General features: G+C 43.9%; 1 protein-coding gene across 4 annotated transcripts in view; it reads right to left on the reverse strand.

Annotated features, from left to right (window-relative positions):
• Positions 1-18,267, reverse strand: part of SATB2 (SATB homeobox 2) — a 137,874-nt gene that overhangs the window by 29,735 nt on the left and 89,872 nt on the right. For all 4 annotated transcript variants that reach the window (XM_036386781.2, XM_036386782.2, XM_054515433.1 and 1 more), the window contains 2 exons: positions 12,068-12,280; positions 7,373-7,528 (listed from right to left, as the gene is read on the reverse strand). In XM_036386781.2, the coding sequence (XP_036242674.1) occupies positions 7,373-7,528; positions 12,068-12,280 (369 nt within the window). The remainder of the gene's footprint in view (positions 1-7,372; positions 7,529-12,067; positions 12,281-18,267) is intronic.

Here is an 18,267-nt window from a genome sequence, read left to right on the forward strand (position 1 = left end):
GAATGCAGCCCAATTTAGCTCATTAAAGAGAGCTGCAGAGAAGTGGTGGCCTCTGTTTTTGTTGTTCTCATGAGACAAGATAAACATTTTCTAAGCATTTTGTTTGATTAAAAAAATAGTATCATAATAATGTCCTATTTTTAACCTCTCTGTCTTCCAATCAAATACATTTACACATAGCTAAGCAAACAACAACAAAAATCTGCAGAAAGCCAGCCATTCCCATTGTGCTTATATGCTGCTAAAGAAAAAGCATGCTTAGAACACCAAAGTGTGAGGCTTGGCGCCCTCAAACCCCCTCAAGGACAGCGAGCTGGGTGCAGCAATCCTGAGCCATATCTCTGTCACTTATCCCAAAGCCCTGTTAGCAGCTTGACCCTTTCACTTTTGCTGGGCTTACCCTGGAGCAGGGCAGCCAGACGTACCAGACTACAGTAAGGTCAGTTTTTCCAGCACTCAGTACAGATGTGCACAAACACACTGACCCCCAAAACTGCTTCCTGCAGATCTGCTGTCCTGCGGCCTGCCAAGGACCACATTTCTGACCAAGGACAAAGAAGGCACATGGGAAGAGCTCAGGCTCACAGTCATGCTGGAGTACAGGCCCATGTTTACACTTTGCCAAAAGCCACTGCAGGAGGTGGCAGTTGGGTGTCCACGGTGACTTAGTCACAGGCAGCTGTTCTGCTTTGAGCATGGATAAACCTGCAGCTTAACTGACCTTGTGTTTCCCTGCACTTACATTAAAATTAATAACAATAATAACAACAATAATAACAATACAGTTAGTCGTCTGCACTGACATTTTCTAGGGTCTCCAGTGAAAGCATGAGTAGGCAAATGAAGAGGTTTTTAGTAAGACTGATTCAGGAATAAATCTCAAAAATAAATGTAAAAGGCCGTTTCCTCACCCACATCATCAGTGCAGAAAATGTCAACATATGTGACAAAAGGAAAAAAAAGCAGCAATGATTGACGCAAGTCTTGAAAGATTAGTAAAGAAATGCACTCTTCAGAGAAGGCTCCCTTCCCACATGGGATCACAGGAGTCTTCTGGCCAAACTTCCCCAGCATCTCTTCTCTCTGCTTAGTTTGGGACTCCACAGTGCAAAATGAGCTAGATAATATTCAGCTCTTGTTCCTTAGTCGCCAAACTCTCTTACCACGAATCCAATAAGTGTCTATTAAAATAAATAAACCCCCTAATGATTCAAGATAACCTAATCAAGAAAGCTGAAATGGATAAAAGACTAACTGTAATGGAGAGTTCTGTCATGACTTCAATGAATTCTTGATGAGGGCCGGGGGAGGGGGACTGAACCTGAGAAGCTTTACTTGGAGAATTTTGATATAGTTCAAGGTTAATCACTCAACAGTCTGGATTTTCTGAAATGCTTGGTACTTTTCCTCCCCAGAAAATGCAAAGCACTTTCATGAGGGCCAGTTTCTCACTAGCCTCATAAAGCACGAAATTATAAGAAAAAAAAGGGAATGAGACATGAGTCCTAAAGTACCTTAGGTTCATGGGAACACCAAGTCTGCTTAGAGCTCCCGGCCTCAGAGGGAAAGATGCTGTGCACTGAGGAAATATCCAGCATTCCAAGTTCAAACTGGCTTCTCCCCACACTAGAGAGGAAGTGTGGGATTGTGGCTAGGGCAAGCAGCCCACCATCAGCTCCTGGGTCTGCCAAGGGCTCTGTGAGCAAAGTCCCAGCTCCACAACTGTCCCTTATTCATTCAGCTGCTGAGAGGCCAATGCACTGCTGCAGATGCTGTCACAGAATCACAGATAGTTTAGGTTGGAAAGGACCTTTAAAGGTCTCTAGTCCATCCCCCTTACAATGAGTAGGGGCATTTTCAATAGATCAGGCTGGACTCAGAGCAACCTGAATGTTTAAAGGGATGAGGCATCTGCCATTTCTGTGGGCAGCCTGCCCCAGTGTTTCACCACCCTCATTGTAAAAAGTTTCTTCCTTATATATCTAGTATGAATTTACTCTATTTTAGTTTCAAACCATTTACTCTTGACCTGTCACAACAGGCCTGGATAAATAAGCCCCATTTAAGTACTGAAAGGCTGCAATGAAGGCTCCCTGGACCCTTCCATGTCCAGGCTGAATAGCCCCAACTCTCTCTGCCTGACTTCACAGGAGAGGTGCTTCAGCGATTTGATCATTATTGTGGCCCCCTCTGGACTTGCCCCAACAAGTTGAAGTCCCTCCTGAGCTGGGGACCCCAGAGCTGGATGCAGTGCTCCAGAGGGGGGCTCACCAGAGCAGAGGGTCAGAATCACCTTCCTCAACCTGCTGGTCACGCTGCTTTGACTGCAGCCCAGGACAGAGTTGGCCTTTTGGGCTAAGAGTGCACTTCTATAGCTCCTTGCCAGCTTTTCACCTACCAGCATCCCCAAGTCTTTCTCGGCAGGGTTGTTCTCAATCCCTTAATCCCTCAGCCTGTGCTGATACTGGGGTTGCCCTGACCCAGGTGCAGGACACTGTACTTGGCCTTGTCAACCCCCATGAGGTTCATATGGGCCCACTTCACTTGTCCTGGATGGGGTTACACTGTGATATACAAGTCTGTGAAAAATAAGTTCTAGTCTAAAGATACATAGAAGAAATTCTAAGTTCAGTCAAGGAGAGAAATGTCTTTCTGCATTTCCTCCATATGTGACAAGAACATCAACATATCAGCACAACAGATACACCCCAGCTGTAGAGATTCAAAGCATCATAAAGAAGGCACTGAGATAAGGCTGTAAGAAATGCCCTGTATGCACACACAATACACACTCCACATCTTCACCACCAGCTGCTTTTTCTAGCTGCTGTTCATCATCACTGGAAGCTAATTAGTTTAAGGCCAATAAAACACCTATTATAAGCTAAATGGGAGAGAGAAGGCATCCCATCCTATCAAATGAATACAAGGGAATGTAAGTTGGGAAGGAAACAGAGGAAGGGATGAAATTAAGGGTTTCTAAAGCTAATCCTTCCTCAAAGTGCCACTGCTCATTCCTCTTGCAGTTCCCGTACTTCCCTTTTGGAGGATGAGCAGGAGATAAGGGCATGGGAAGGTAGCCATGGGGTAGACTCCCACCTGCTGTGGGCAAACACCCTCCTTGGCCAGAGAACTGGAAATGAGGCAGGAATCTTGACATGAAAAAGGAAAGTCAGAGGAAAGGCAAAGAATTATCATAGTGATTTTCATCCATAGGCCTGGGGTTTTTTTTCACCACAAGGGCCTCAACTGCAGGGCTTTTCTGCCCCCAAACTCTTAACTCTCACCACGTTTATTGTTTGTTTGCTTGCTTTTCAACAGGATAAAAATATTAATACAGAGACTGATCCTTGGTAGCTTAACATTTTTTCAAATGTTGCTCCAAGGGGTCTCTCTTGCTTTACTGTGGTCCAACTGGAATAAACTCCAGTCTCTTGAACTGGAATTTCAGTTTCAAGGCTATACTTTTTGTTTTCACTGGACTGGTGGAGGTTCCATTTGCCCTTCCCAGGGCTGATCCCCAGCAACATGCTTCCCTATGCCACCCCAGGCTGATTAAGAGTCTCTTACCCTGGCAGAGCTGTGGGAAGTTTGATCTCCATGTTCAATACAAACTCTGCCCTCCCTCAGACTGTCAACAATGGCTCTGGCCATCAGTGCCCACTATTTATTTATTTTGATAGTCATTGTTTACTACAAGCAGAACTACATTCCTACTACCCATTTTGCAAACACTAAGAAAAAAAAATCTGCTGAGCACAGCACAGCCTTTGACAGGACCCTCACTAGCAGAGGTCAAAGGGGTGATGCTGTGCAGCAGCACCAGAGTCACACAGTCATGGGGAAAGGGTTTTCCTGGAGTTGTACTCTAGAGCAGTTGAGGAATTGAATGTAGAAGCCAGCTGTAAAACCAACAATCCAAAAACAATCCAAAGTCTCTGCCTGTCCCACTGCCCAGCTCTGCATACACACAGGCCACCAAAGCTCTCTGAAAAAGCACACCAGAAACCTGTCTTCTCGTGAATTAAGTACAACCAGGGCAGCCTGAAGTGTAGACCAGAAACCAAACCCTGGTGTTTCAGCCACACTCAGAAACATTCCCAATGCACTAATACAGCTCCCAGGTTTAGCCACTAAAAGGGCACTAGCAGGCAGTATCCCCAGACAATCCTGCTGTCCATTGGTACATCCCTAAGAGCTGACAACTAAAATAAGAGGGCAGCTTTGGAGGATGTATTGTGAGGGCACTGAGCTCTTAGCTCTTGCTGGCTTAAAAAATACAAAGGGATGCACAGCACTTCACAAAGGCTAAAAAGATCTAGATATAAGTTGCAAGGAATAAAATGCATATGAGATGAATAAGCAACGAATAAGTCAGTGTCTAAAATGAATGGCTTGAAATCTTTATGAAGGTGTATTCCCTTAAAGAATTCTCACCATACTACCTTGGTACCTCCATAAGGCCCTGAAACTTTCCTTTATGTTGACTTGTGAGCTCTGTGATTTGCAACGTCAGTTTCTAGAAACTGCCTTTCTCTTCAGTTGCTGAGACACTGCCATGACTTAAGAATGAAGATGGTTACTTGTTAAATTAGAGATCAATTAACTCCACCAGTAGATGATGCCTCTTGCAATAACTGTTCTCAGTGGGTACCGCTCTTCCTGTACAGAGACAGAAGAGGAAAGGAGGTCTCTGTAGCCTCTGGATGTTCTCTCGGGTACATGACACACAGCCCTGCGTATAAAATGTCAAAACATCCCTGTCGGAGATTCAGTGCCTGCTAAAACTGTGAAGATCTCACAGCACCGTGGATTGCTGTTGACAGAACAGCAGCGCCCAACATAACACATGCCTTGTTAGCAAACTGGAAGCCTCTCAGTAGTCTGGGGTGAGGGAATAATAGAGGAAGCCAACACAACACAAGCCAGGCCTGTGGAGAATAGCAAGTGAACGAACCTTGGCGGAGAGTCCAAGCAAAGCCTCAGACTAGCTCTTTTTTCCCCCCTTTCAAACTCTCTCTTCTGCAAACATGGGCAGTTTTCAATGAGCGCTTCCCACCATGTAACTCAGCTGCTGAAATCAGCAGCATTTGCACCAGAAATTCCCACAACTGGCACAGCTTGGCCTGTGCAAAGCACTGGGAACACCCAACTGCTAGTTTGCATGCAAGCCAGACCTAAGGCTGACCATGCCACCGTGGCTCTCCCCCATGCAGGCAGCTGTGTCCTTGCTTTTTGGCACTTCTCCGGGCCACAGAGCTCCCCAGCCAGCGGCAGGACACCACAGGCACACCAAGCCAGGCCAGGGGCAGGCACACAGGTGGGCTTTGAGGCAGGGGGTGGCCCTGAACACTGTGGTTCTTGGCTGTGACTTCCTCTGTCCCTGCCTTCCAGTGTCCCCATAAACCACTTTCATGCTCCAGCAGAGCGCTATGACATCTCAGCATGGCGAATGCTGGGCCATCCCAGGGAGCCAGAACTGCTTTGGCAAGGCTGCGAAACAAAAGAAACATCAGCCTCAGAAACACTTCTTTATTCGCTGCTGCTGAAGAAACAAAACCTTTATGTGCAGTAACTCTGCTTTAAACAGTAACATTTGTGGATCCTGCTCTTAACCTTTTGCATCTGGTGTTCAAAATCTGCCCTGCTTTTTTTCCACGTGAAAGACTACAGATCTTATTTTTGTTTTGGCGCTGGTGTGCAATGCTGCCAGAGAAGTGCACTCAAGCTGGCACAGACCAAAGCTGGTGAGCCACCCAAATTATTGTTGGGTGGTTCAGTCCCTCTCTATTTCAAGAAGCCTCTGGGTATAATGACAGGAAGCTTGCAGGCAATTTTAAGCCAAACCTCAGAGAGGCTGGCATTCGGTCTGTGTTAAAACACTCCTTATTAAAAGCTGTCCAGTCCGGATTCTGGGTGGAACTTTGATATCTGCATGGAGCAAAGAATAAGGGGCACGTTTGCAAAATCAATTGTGCAGTTTTTATATTTACTGCACGTTTACCACATATGTCATTTATTACACAGTGGAAAACCGTTAAATGCACAGTAGTTGTGCCAAGTGGCATTATGCTTTTAACAGCTTTATTCGTTTAACAGCTCCAGTTCTCATTATATTTTGCCATGTGGTACATGAGATTTTTATGCATTTAACAGTTTAAGAGGGTTCCATGGTATTTTCCTTTTATGTATTTCATACTGAGCCTGGGATTTGGTTTGGGGGTTAGAGGGACTGTGACCCCTTTATCCTGACAAGAGAAAGCAAAATGCAAAGAAAATAAATTATTACATTAAGAAGGAAAAATTAATCAGATCTCCATGTGTCAGGACACAAAAAAATACCTGTAAGAAGGACAAGGCTTTCCCATGTGCTTTGATAGCCTTTGATGCTTTCTTTATATGCCTTTCAACTGCTTATTTTACATCTGCTTTAATTACTATAATGTTGTTTCCCTGCACAGAGGGAAGTGTGTGTTTTTCAGAGTGCATGCACCTAGATACTTCTATCGCACTCTCTCATTGTCACGTGCACATTTGTGCATTTTCTGTGTGCATACTGATGCCCTCTCCTTGATGAACTGAATCATTTCATCCAGGATCAGAAGCAGCTCTTTTCACTGAGTAAACAATTCCTTCCAACAATCCACTTGCTGCCCTTCAATTCCTTCCAACAATCCACTTGCTGCCCTTCAAAAAAATCTGTCCTCCTTTCCACAAAATCCCGTCTGGTGCATTATATTTTTTTTAAGAGCTGGATGAAATTTTTAAATTAATGGATTCTCTTCAAGAATTTCACCCTGACCTAGGTTTGCTCGCATGTATTTTTTACACCCAAGGTAGAAATGAATCCAGCAGAACTCACTGCAGTGCCTTCTCATGCCTTTTTGTAAAAATGATTGGATCCAATGTGAATTATTCACATGGCAATACCGTATGCAGCACATACAACATGCTAAAAAGGAAACACCTGCCTAATATTGCCTTCCCTCAGTTAACCACTTGAGAAAGCAATTTCATTACCTGCTGAATGAGTAGGATACCACCATTTTGGAAGTTCCTTGTCCTACTAGCAGAGGTGTAAGTTATATACCACACGTGGGAAAAGACAGACATGTTTGTACAAAAAGGGAGAAAAAGCTTGGCTGTGAACTGACCCTTTCCTCAGCCACTTTTAAAAGGGAAAAGGAAACCACTTAAGCAGGCAAAAGCCAAACATGACAGGTTCCCCAGAGATGAAAATTATTATTATGGTAGGAACAGATGTAATTTTATTGGTAGGAGGAAGAGATGGATCTAGTCCCAAACCCAGCGCTTGCTTTAAAAACAAAACCCCACAAAGCCCCACAACAATGAAATCCCCTATACCACTCACCTGACTTTTGTTGGCAGCCACTTTGGCAAACAGAGCTTGAGATACCTTGGCCCTTTTCATCTCCTGTTGGATCTCATCATAAATGGCAGCTGTGATGTTGACGTTGGCGCTGTCCGCCTTAATGGGGAGGTCTGTTGTTGGTGTCGAGGTTTTGGCCTACCAAGAGACCATGAAAATAATAATTAAAAAAGTGCTGCTTTCAGCCCAGCCATCTGTGCAGAAATTATCAAAGGATTTCAGTCAGCTGATGCCAAACTGCATTAGCTACAGAGGGACACTTCCTGTCCATTATTCTAATCAGGTTAATTGTGATTGGAAATAATTGCAGTGCATTCCTATAGGACATGCAAGGCCCTGTCAAGCCTCCCCCTCTCCCTCTCCCAGCATGTTTATTGAGCAGCTCAACAACAGGATAGGTAGCTGGGGCACTGGGCTGCAGACACACACTGACATTGGCTTTGCCAGCCAGCTACTGCAGCACAGCCACCAGGCTCTACCTTCTCCCCCTCTCTCTAGAAGTGGCCTACACCTTGGAGGAAGAGCCAATTCTCCCAGAAAAAATGAGTAAATGGGTAGAGGTCTCTAAATAATAAATTATTACTCAATTTAATGCACTCCCTCAAGTCTCCCTCATCCTTTATTAAAACTATACGTATGTCACTGGAGTATGTATGGTTTCCCAGCCTTATCATCATTATGCTAGCCAGACAGTCACCTAATTTCACCTAGGAAATCAGTGGAAATGGAAAAAAAAAATCATTTCATAAAGCTGGGCTTTGGCATGCCTTTGATGTGCTGCCCTCATTCTCCTAAACTCATATTGAGATTTTGTGTATTCCACTGCACTCCTTTTAATTGAATGATTTCCCATCAGCCTCTGTGACAAATGAAGGACAATAACAGACGCTGCCAGTGCTTTCCCTGGGCTGGACTACCCCTGCAAGGCTTCTGTCAATACAGCCCAGAAGACTGCTACAGGATGTCCATTTTAAAGCCCCCTGGACTGGTGGTCCCCAGAATGCACTGGCAGGAGAGGGAGTGAGGGCAGTGTGCTGCTGGGTGTCTCCCCTGGAGACAGATCTCATTTACCTTCCTGGGCTGAAAGAAGAGAGATACCAGGGCTGATCACTGTACCCCTTAACATTTTAAGGGAAATGTGGGTTACTGATACAAAATCTCTGTTTTGTCTTGAGACATTTAGGCACACAACCTAAATGGCAAAGCTCACAGTTCCCAACAGACCCAAACCACACATACACCCCAGTGACCCTCATATTTGGCCCAATTATGAACCTTTTCAGATGGATCCCGTTTTTGTGTCAGAGTGGACGTTTGCTAAAGTACATCTAATGTTAATTTTTAACTAGGCAGACATGCTCAAATGTTTACTTGTTAATAGGAAGGTTAACTAGGCAAAACCAAACCTTCTGAATTTCTTCTGTTTTGTTGTACTCCAAATCTTCTTCTTCCTGACATCACTTCTGTATGGGGGTCACATTAATAATGGAGCCAAAATCAGTTAAGACAACCCACTAGACTAATCACTCTTCCTTACGACTTTGAGATAAAGCCTTAACCAACCTGTGTCTTCTCCCTTTCCAGGCTCAGCAGGCACTGCTCTGGGCTTGCTCCCTGCCTGACACAGGCAGGACACACACAGAAAGGGAATAAGATTTTCCTGTTCCCTGAGGCTAGCCCCGTGTGCAGGCAGAGGCAGCTGGACACCAGCTGGGGCAGAGCCCAGCCACCATGGCCCAGGAGGCCAGGGCTAAGCCACTGCCAACAACAGGCCATGAGCTGGGTACAGTGCAACACAGGGACCCACAGGGACGCCCTGCTCTGAAATTCAATGCTTACAGATAGGTGAGAATTAGGGCAATTGTGGGAAATGTAAGAAAAAGAGTTCATGGAAAGGAGGACTGTCCAAGTCTGTCAGGACTGATTTAATGGAGATTTGTTGGGTATAAAAAAGTCTTCCCAGGCACTGGAGCCTTTGGCTAGCACAGCAGCTGAGGCCACCATGGCCTCAAAGGCTGTTATGGATGTCTGAGATCCCGAGAAGAACAAAATTAGCATGTAAAAGAAAGATTTAAAATATAACTCCATCCTGCATTAATCTCCAACACTTCTAGGTCCACAGCCACATGTCAGGAAAAAGCCTGCCCTGCACACCCTGAAAGCTGCTTTTTTATTTAATCACCAAAATAGGAAGGGCAAATACCAACCAAAAGTCATTAAAATAAAGTATTTAATGTTAGAAGTCTAGATTCAAAGCTGGTCTTGATATTTAGAAGGAGTTTGACACTACTGAAACATCTTATTGACAACAGTGGGGAAAAAAAGAAAAAGTGTTTGCAACCACAGTGTCAGAGCACTGCAACCCAGCCCCTTACTGCTGGAGTTCTGTGTGCATACAACAACTCCCAACAGCTCAGAGTATCTTCCCCACAGCAACTGGACCCCATTTTCTGGATTAATCTCTCATTCTCACCTTGAGGCAGGTCCTGAGCCAGGGATATCACAAAAGGGTGGCTTAGGGCTGGCTCAGAGTCACAGAGAGCTGAGCTGGGTTACTCTGCATGCCCTTACACCTGCCTGCATGACAGCCCCAGCACGAGCACTTCCACAGGTATCTGCCATTCCTCTCCCAGCCAGCACACTCAATCCCAAAAGCCTTGCTGCAGGGTATCAGTATCTATGGAAACCACGTCTCCAATTGCCATTCCATCACCTTCTCTGGCACACTGACACAGTTCCTGCAAGGCTGGTACAGCTCCTACCCCTGCTGCCCCAGAGCACCCCAGAGCTGCAGGGTAGGTTAGGGAGCTGTCTGGGTAGCTGCTGCCTGCGAGGATGGCGTTTGTCTCGTCAGAACTCAGAGCAGGCATATGGGGAAGCACAGTAGCCGTGCTGCCTGCCCGGGAGCTGGGAAGAGCCTCATTTGCAGAGGTGTCCAAGTTGTCAAAACAGCACCTGTGCTGACTGGTGCTGGCCCTCTGAGGGCTGGGGAAATGTTACACAGCGGGCACAAGGCAAGCACTGGGTACACAAACCTTTGTGTGCTGCTTTTGCTGATCAAAAACCTCAGAAAATTCTGTTGGATTCTTTGAACTGAAATAAGGCAAATATGTGCTGGTTTATACTTCTAGACTATGGCTTTTTAGCAACATTTAGCTCTTACAAAGGCAGGCAAAAAAATCCATTCTTTTAAATCATGCTCTGGCTGTGGCTAGAGCATGGGAAAATGGCATATTTCAACACAGGAATAAAATGGGGCAAGAGTTCGTATTTTTTTTTTCTCACCAGATTGCATCTAAACTCTCAATTTTCTTTTGGTGCTTGATTCTAGTACAAAACCTATTGCAATAAATGTATGCAGGAGTAAGCTATTTCTTTAATGAATTGATACCAATGCAGAAAGTGGCTACACTATTTAAATAGTAAAATAGTGTACCCACTATTAAAATCTCTCTATATGTTTATTTTCACCTAAAGGTAACTATAAAAGATAAGGAGCATACAATGAGTTTCCCATGTAATGAAAATTCAGTGCCAAATTTGGGTTGGCAGGATAAACTTGCTTTCATGAAAACAGTTCTTTACATCACATATTCGGTGAAGTGCACCTACATGTCTGGGTTAAACTGAACAACCTCAACAGTTTCTACAAAATCAACACACCTTCTCTAAGGATGGTCAGTTTGAATGTAAAACTTCACTCCCCCAGCAGTGCTTGATTGCTTACTTTTAGCAGCTGTGACTAGAGAATGCAATGAGAAGTGATCATTGATATTATTAGAAGGGTTATACGGGCCTATTTACTAAAGATCAGTTAAGTGCTAGAGCTGACACATCATGTCTGTACTGTTAGAAACTTCAGACTCAAGTTAAGCAAATGTCAAGATAGGAATTCATCAGCAGCCCTGTACAAGCACCCACACTTTGCAGAGTACACGTGTGGGGCTGCATCATCCTGGTACAAGGGGTGGGTGACTATTACAGTGTAGTTTGTGGATGCTCCCTCTTAGTGCAAAGAACAACCTACCCAGGGAAGAGTGGGTGGCAAGAGCACATTAATAAACACGTGCAGTTAAGTGAATGAGATAACAGCTGCTTGGGAGCTGTAAGCATCATCTTCCTTCCCAGCACACTGTCCATCTCCAGTTTCTGTACCTCAAACATTTGCTTGTAAAAATTTCTAATGCAGGGACCATGATCTCCTATGCAGAATATGGAGCACAGTATTTTCTAACAACATCCATCTAATGCACTATCGACCTCTGTTCACTAGACACTTTTATGGCAACATATATGAACCAGAAGCCCAGAAATTCCCTGTGCTCTGAAGAATGTAATCAACACAGGTAAAAAGCTACATGCACTGTCTTTCCATATAATATATTCTCTAATAGCCATTTAATGGACATATATCATCAGCCTGCATGTAATGCCCACATGCACTCCTCAGGCACTAATGCTACATAATCTTTTGCCTCATGGTATTGATTAAAGATAGAATGATCATCACAGTGTCCTGCTGACATCCACTAAATGTCTCTTAACAGCCACTACAAAATCTTACAAAAGATTTTCCACAACTCATGTGGGCAAAGGGAGCAACAGATAGGGCAAGGGTGGAAAGAAACTCCTGGAATTATCTGGACAACAAACACGCAGCAAAGGATTGCATCTTACCTGGGGTGTTCTGGAGGAGCTTGGGCTGCTGGCAGCTGAAGACACCATGCTCACGTTTGGGTTCATACTCCTCTCTCTCTCATCCTGATAGATACGATCCCGTTCCGCGTCAGGCAAGTTGAGGAAATTCTGCATTGCCCGTAAGTTTACCAGGAGGGACTGGGAAGCTGTCCTAGGGTCTTCTTCTTTACGCAGGATTTCTGACAACAAACCCTGGTTTAAAAAAAAAAAAAAAAAAAAAAAAAAAAAAAGCCAGTCATGCGTTGATGGGTTTCTTTGGCTTTTTAAAAATTTGTTTAGTGTAACCAGCTGGGTTGCAATACTGAGAATCTACATCAGAATCTCATGGGCTCTCCCTGAGGGGATATTTTGTAGGAAAGTGTTTGTCTTCTGGGGGCTGGGGTTTATTTTGGGACTGTCCTATTCTGGCACAGTAATAAGCTTCTGAGTATGGAGATGCTGGATAGGAAGGTAGATGCACTGGTTAGAAGAAATTGCAGTTATCACCAGGTGCTTGCTGCAAATATTTTAGGAGCTGTTAGATCTCTCTCTCTCTCTTTTTCTCTTTTTACTTGAAGCAGGGAACGCTTGGCAATCCTGTTCATCTTTGACAAATCTGCCAAGGTTGGTAAATTTAGTTTCGACATTTAAACAGTGCAGGAGGTTTATAAAGAAAAATGTTTGGCTGGGTTTTGATGTTACAGTCCGCTCATTTCAGTTTGGACAGTCATTTCTGAAAGGAGAAAAATGAAGCAATAATAAAACCTTCGAATCTAGCTTCAGGGATTTAACCCATTCTTTCATGCCTCATTTTAAAATACCACAGGCTTCTCATTGCAACTGTGAATGAACATCACATTAATCTAGCTTTTACAAAAGCCATTACACAGCATTTCTAAAAATTAAAGAGTAAAAAAATAAAAGAATTGGAGAGATAAAATGTCATTAAAGAGGCTTACATCTAATGATGGGATTAAATTTATGTGTAAGAGTATGCACTCACACTCAATAGTTCCACGGATTATCTAAAAGTTAAAGGCACAACACACAAGTCTGGATCAGGGCCCACAGAAACTACCAAGGACACAGCATGTGCCACCAGCTTCCCCCAGGCACTCCCTCATATCCGACACTTCACAAACTGAGACTTCATTCCAAATAGCAGGAACAGCAAATTTCTGAACTATTCCTGTTTTAATGTACTGGGGTGCAAGGAAGCAGAGAGGGAGCATTTCTGTCCATCAAGGCTACTTACATCTTAAGGTAACATATCAAAATGATATCTTTACTGTTAACATGCAATTCGATGTGCTCATTATTTCAAAAGGCTATTCTGCCAATCTGCTTCCCTGAGCCATGTGACACTGCTCCTGCTCCCCTGTCACCCACAGGCTGCACCGCTGCTCCCAGGAACGCTGGCCACAGAAGCCCTGTGAAATCCCAGTGGGAGCTGGTGGGCTCACCTTGGAGGGCTCCTCTGGGAGAGGAGCACTTCAGCAGCACAGGGACCCTGCTGGCCCCGACACGGCCCCGCTGTGGCTGCTGACACGGGTGTTTTGCAGTTACTTCACAGCCAGGACCCAGGCAAGGGTCCAAGGACAGGCAAGGCTTACTCCTTTCTTGTCAGAAAAATGTTACTAGAAAGCAGCCACATACCCCAAGCCCTGTAGTATTTAGTTTTCATTTATTTTCTTCCATATCAGACAGCCTCTTTCAAAAAGCCTTGCTAAAAGCATTGTCACTACAGTTGGCCAATTAACCAAACACCAACATTTTTAGTATATACTGACCTTATTTACCAGTCTTCCTGAGAAAACCAACTGACCAATAAATGACGTACCTGTACCTGCATTTATCTGCCATTCAACACCTATACTAAAATACACATGTGAAACCTCTACTTCAGCAGAATTTATACCACAAGTGCTGTGCTCTAAAGCAAGCTCCACACACAACCTGAAGGTAGGCTCCATCTTTTCAGCTTCTCATTTATATAATCAAGCTGAGACACTCCCAATTATGTTTTTCTGCAATGATCAGTGTGGGCACCAGAAGGACTGAAGCTGAGAATGGAAGCATGGTTAGCACCACTCAGAAGTGGGATGTTAAGAGAGAAGCTGGCTGGTGAAAAAGGTCTGCTCTCTGGGAACCAGCAGTGCTGGGCTGTCCTCTGGTATTTTGTGTGACCTCAACACAACTGCATGCTCATATCTGGCTTCTTCTTCAGGGTTTACCACTTCTCAGAGAAGCTAAGGACATTTTGAAAAGCTTTGTAAAGTTGAAAGGCTCATAGGCTGGGGGAGGTTAACCAAAAAGTACATACAGGAGCTTGAAGCCGCAACCTGCATGATTCCAAGACCAATGCAAGTCCCTGTTAAAATTTCCCCTGAAGTGAGTGAAAAAATCTTTAAATGAAGAAAATAAAGGAAATATTGGTTCCATCGATTCTCTAAATTTCTAATTCCCTGTGTCTTTGAAAGGATATGTATATAAAACTTTTTTTTGAAGAAAAACTCAACTTCAAAAATTAATGAGTTTCGTTTGAAAGAAAGGGACCTGAAAGCTACTGGAGCTGACTCTGAAACAGTTTTTTTTCTCCCTCCCATTTCAGCCTCACTAAATTTATGGTCCAATTTCAAAAATGGAGAGCAGAAACATACGTGAAAGCATGCCAGCAATTACTTTTCCATGCAGTCATTGACTCTGTATGTAAATCAGAGGCTCACAGGTACGAGTGGCTTGCTCATGGCACTAAGATGTATCTCACTGCCTGAGATACCAACCCTTGTGCTTGCAGGCTCTGATTTATCACCACAAACATCTTTTCCCGCTGTAGATTTGGTGCCTGTGCTGCTGCTCCCACGAGGGTCTCAGCCTGAGCTGCCAGAGGGACACAGCAGTATTTTGCAGGACGCCTGCTCCATCAGCAGGCTGGGAGCCTCTCCTCCTAAGGCAGGCACCTGCTCCAGGGGGTCTCGCTGCTTCCCCAGCAGCCGCTGGCAGGGGCGAGCCCTGCTCCCCGTGCCCCGCTCCAGGCCCACAGGTAGGAAACCTGGCTGCCAAGAGGGTTTTTCTGCAGCTCCTCTAAGTGCTTTGGCAGCTTAGGAACCATGTAAACAGCAGGAGAGCTAATAAAAAAACTGACTCATGAGGGACAAATCTCGTGTCCTCCTGCAACTGAAGATAAACAACAACAGCGGTAAACAGCAGCAGCAGATAGCTGAGTGATAGGGGAGGATAATAAAATAAAGTGTCTTGAGAGCAATAGCGTTGACAATAATATAATTCTGAGCTACTGAAGTATACGCAAACTAACCAGTGAGCAACATTATAAAAAATAAAGTGATATTAAATAATCTGTTCAGCCTTTTTGTCACCTGCAACAAATTAGGCTTTCAATATGCAAAACATCTTCCTTCCAGAAAAACAAATGATCATGATTTCATTTAATTGTAATTTAATGAGGCATAATGTATTTTTTAAAGTGATATACACCAGGTGTGTGGTGAGGAAACTGGCCCAGCCAGACAAACCCTACTGTTTCTATTTTTGAGAAAGCCCTAAAGCCAGCCAGAGACTGTTTTCATTTCTCCAAATTATGTTTCTACTGGAGGGGGTGAGGGAGGGAAACCCACAGCATTCACAGATTTCTTATAAAATTCCATTGGCTAAATTAGCTCATTCCAACTTACTTACATCTCACGTATTAAAAAATAAAAATAAAAAAATTGGCAGTTTGCAGAGTAACCAATTCTGCAAACCTAAAAGATCATCTTCAGGGACTAGAAAGTCTCAGTATAACTTTAAATAGCGAAACAGATCTTCTACATAGAACACAGCTCCCAGGATACATTTTAGGACATGTAGCTTGATAATATCTTTGCTTTTCCACTCCTCTGCATCATTTTTAAACCGGCTGCTGAAGAGGCAACTGATGAAGTTTAATGTTCACACAGGCTGTGCTTGCAAACGAGGGGTGTGATCGCCCTAAGACAAGGGCTCTGCACAGCCTGGTTTACCCTTGGAACTTGCACTATTTTTAAAATTACACACTGGATCCATAATTGACTTTAAAAAAATAATACCTGTGGTGGAGAAAAAAAGCACATATCCAATCAAAACAAAAAAGTCACTGAATCTATTTAAGGCAGGAGTAATTTTAACCATGTTTTTTCAAACTAGCTGAAACGCAGTCCCCTCAGGCCAGCAAAGTCACTGTCACAGGGGTTTGCTTTGCATTTTTCTATGAAACCCCATTTGTGAACTTCTTTTATTTTTATTAACTACAGCATTTCCAGGACAAACAACTCCAACCTCACTGGCACCTAATCTTTTTTTAAGCAGTTTCTGAGAGATGATGCAGTGCAATGTAGAGCGAGTGTTATTCCATGTGACTCCAACACCCAGGGGACCAAATGAGCAGCCTCTGAGACAAACCCAGACTTGACCAAAGCACACAGAAGCTGAGCAAAGCCTCTGTGCCCTCTTCCCAAAGGGCTCCTGCTAAGGCCTGGAAAGGGTTGCAGTGAGAGCTCAGTGGGACAGCAGACTGCACTACCAGTGACCAAAGGCAGGACAATTTTGCAATGGAACTTTTGAAAAGCAATCTGGCTGGGGGCAAGACCACGCTGCTGGAGTGCAGCCCAGGATGTCGTGTCCTTGATGTCCAGGGCCATGGGGCAGCAAGAGACTCACACACATCACATTCAATTACTTGGATAGAAGTCATGCTCTCCCTCTTATAAGCTGACCTAAGCCATCTGACTACAAAACCAGGCACTAATGTTAAAGAGGTTCAGAACAGGCTTTGGACAATCAAAATACTGGCCAAGGCAAAAATTTAAATAAACCCAACTAATGTGCTAAACCTCAGTTTATATGTTCTGTATAAGGAAATTATATATATGAAAGACTGAAAAAGCATAAACACTTTTTCAGACTTTCAGTCTATTTGTGCCTCTCCATACTTCAGCTATGGCCAAGAGCAACAGAGAAAATGCTGAAATACCAGAAAAATATTGCTTCTGCAGTGCTTAAAGTTCCAAGTATTTTTAAGCCCTGCACTTATACTGACAAGTCTCAATAGAAAAGCTATTCTGCTTTCCATCAGGGATAGATGTGACCCTGAGCAGGATGAGAAAACATAGAGATTTATTCTATTTCAACATGTAGATCTTAGAGGTCAGTGATGTCAACCTGTCCCCTCTCAGCACACAAGGCCTGTTTCCAGCATGGAAGGCAGCACCCAGGGAACCCCTGGTTAGCTACATGTTTCTACGAAACTACATCATAACTGTACCTTGAGCATACAAAAACAAACTTGATTTTGCCAGGCTAAAATGACTATTTATATTTACAGTTGTCTCCTACTTGCAGTTGCAAGCTGGAGACAGCAGGTAAGTCCAGGAGCTCTGCAGCAGAAGCACTGACTTCTCACAACCCTTCAAGGCTTTTCCACCCACTGTGTTTCTCTCACATCAAGGCAGGATTTTACCATGACATCTCTCTGCCTCTCTGCATTTACTCCAGGTCTCACCTTCAGTATTGTATTCCAGGCTGAACAAGATTCAACAAACATTCAACAATTCTGAAATACTTCTCTTTGCCTTTTAAGTATTTAGCACTCACCAAGAACCTCTATATGAAATACCTGTAGGTTTCTTGGGATGCAAGCTCCTTTTCAAATGCTCACTGCTTTGTTTCCATTCCCTTGCATCTCTTCCTAATTCCAGCTAGGATATGAAGCAGAAGTGCTGGAAGTCTATCAGAAATGCTTATCCTGGCAATGTGTCCAGTCCAATTTTGCCGAACAAAATTGCTTTAGATAATCAGTGGAAAAATCTGAGTGGTTAGCCAAACCAAGCACCTTCATATCCATTCTGTCACTGTTTCCATCAGGCAAAAGTGCTTTTGCACCCTGTTCCCTGACCAGTTCTTCTTTCTCAATAGTCAAAATGTCTGGTGCTACATTTTTATCAGTTTTACAAACCTCAGAACTTGAAGGACTCTGACTGAGACTAACTCTCCATGAATGGGAGACCAACAGTCAGTCACCCAGCACACTTCAGTGTACACATCACATCAGTCCTTCATTTAGAAGAAATCTTCTGATCTTCAGATTCAGTGCCTACAGCCAGAGTATGAGCCTTGTTCTTAAACTCATTTAACTAATGCTAAAATGCATACATCTCAGGAGAGAG

Source organism: Molothrus ater, chromosome 7 (assembly GCF_012460135.2).
Source record: "Molothrus ater isolate BHLD 08-10-18 breed brown headed cowbird chromosome 7, BPBGC_Mater_1.1, whole genome shotgun sequence".
Taxonomy (NCBI): domain Eukaryota; kingdom Metazoa; phylum Chordata; class Aves; order Passeriformes; family Icteridae; genus Molothrus; species Molothrus ater.